Source organism: Hipposideros armiger, unplaced genomic scaffold (genome assembly GCF_001890085.2).
Source record: "Hipposideros armiger isolate ML-2016 unplaced genomic scaffold, ASM189008v1 scaffold_5093, whole genome shotgun sequence".
Taxonomy (NCBI): domain Eukaryota; kingdom Metazoa; phylum Chordata; class Mammalia; order Chiroptera; family Hipposideridae; genus Hipposideros; species Hipposideros armiger.
The window spans coordinates 1-1,461 of record NW_017736190.1 but is presented as its reverse complement, the minus strand read 5'-3'; the positions used below and the strand labels follow the sequence as shown (position 1 = coordinate 1,461).

At 42.0% G+C, this 1,461-nt stretch overlaps 1 protein-coding gene across 1 annotated transcript; it reads left to right on the top strand.

Moving 5' to 3' along the window:
• Positions 1-243: 243 nt before the first annotated feature.
• On the top strand, positions 244-1,292 carry LOC109378856 (nesprin-2-like; the record flags this gene model as incomplete). Its single annotated transcript, XM_019635119.1, has 2 exons — positions 244-402; positions 1,126-1,292. Coding segments are annotated over 2 exons (326 nt in total), but the record flags the coding sequence as incomplete, so codon positions are not given.
• Between the last annotated feature and the right edge of the window lie 169 nt (positions 1,293-1,461).

Genomic DNA, 1,461 nt, shown 5'->3' with positions numbered 1-1,461 from the left:
TTTGTTCAGTTACAACTCAGGTACAATCTTTATTTTGTTGCTTTTTATGACATTTATCAAAGGAGTAATAAACTTCTGATGATGTTAACCGTAGGAGTTTAAGAGGCAAAAACATAGTAATATAAGTCTATAGGGCTCCTGATTAAAGTGAATGAAATTCATAGCCCTTTTGATGGGGGGAAGGGAAAGGCAACATTTTTTTTCCATGCCTGTACTCAGCTGCCAACTGCATTTTGTTTCCAGGTGGCTGTACGCAAACAGGAGATTGAAGACAGACTCAATTCATGGATTGTGTTCAATGAAAAAAATAAAGAGTTGTGTGCATGGCTGGTGCAGATGGAAAACAAAGTTCTACAAACAGCAGATATTAGTATTGAAGAGATGATTGAAAAGTTACAGAAGGTAAGCAGGAATACCCAGATAGGTGCAGTTACGACCACCGCGGAACTCTCTGCCCGCCTCACTGCCTGCTCAAAGCAGCGTAATGTTATAGGTATGTCTCCAATAACATATTAGAAATGTGCAGGCACTTTCTCACTCTTACTGTTCCTCCTCAGAGAAGAGCTGGTAAGTGAGGGTTCCAGAGAGACGGGTAGGTGGGGCCATGGGAGGTGGTCATGGTACTGTGTACTGAGAGGAGTTACTTTCTCTCAGAAAGGCTGGCCAGACAAGGGGTCCCCATCTCCCCAAGCATCAGTTCACACCCCACGTGAGTTATGGCTTCTCTAGTTGTTATTGTTAAGGAGCTCCCCTTGTCGAACAGTCACTGATCCCCACCGGGGAAGGTAGAAAGAACATTCGTACCACTCAGTTAAACCTCAGGAAAGCTCTTACTGATATCAGGCTAATATAGTTATATTCAGTCATCCTCAACTCCCAAGTAGGTTAGATGAGAAGAAGTCTGTAAGGGGGAACCACGGCTATGGAATTAAGAAAGTACCATAACTACTGCCTTACATATTACACATATGCTCAGAGGGCATGGTTTGGCTCATTAGCTACTCACAGGTGTAAGACGCTTTTCAATTTTTTAAAAAGTTTCGAGAGGCAGCTGTGTGCTTGTGCCTGGCAAAGAAATGAATTTTGGGTTGTAAGTGAAGCTTTGTGTTTTGGTGCCTTTGCCAGGACTGCATGGAAGAAATAAACTTGTTCAGTGAGAACAAGTTACAATTAAAGCAAATGGGTGACCAATTGATCAAGGCCAGCAACAAGACAAGAGCCGCTGAGATTGACGACAAGCTCAACAAAATTAACGACCGCTGGCAGCATCTTTTTGATGTCATTGGATCAAGGTAAGATATGGCCTAAAAATGATCCCTACTCGCTAGGTACAGTGGTTCCTCACCACAGATCTGGAAACTGAGGCCCATCTTCTTTTAAAATAATCCAGCAGTTTTATAAACTTACAGATAAGGCAAAGTTTGGTTAAAAAATGAGTGGAAATTCTTAACAATACAGAAA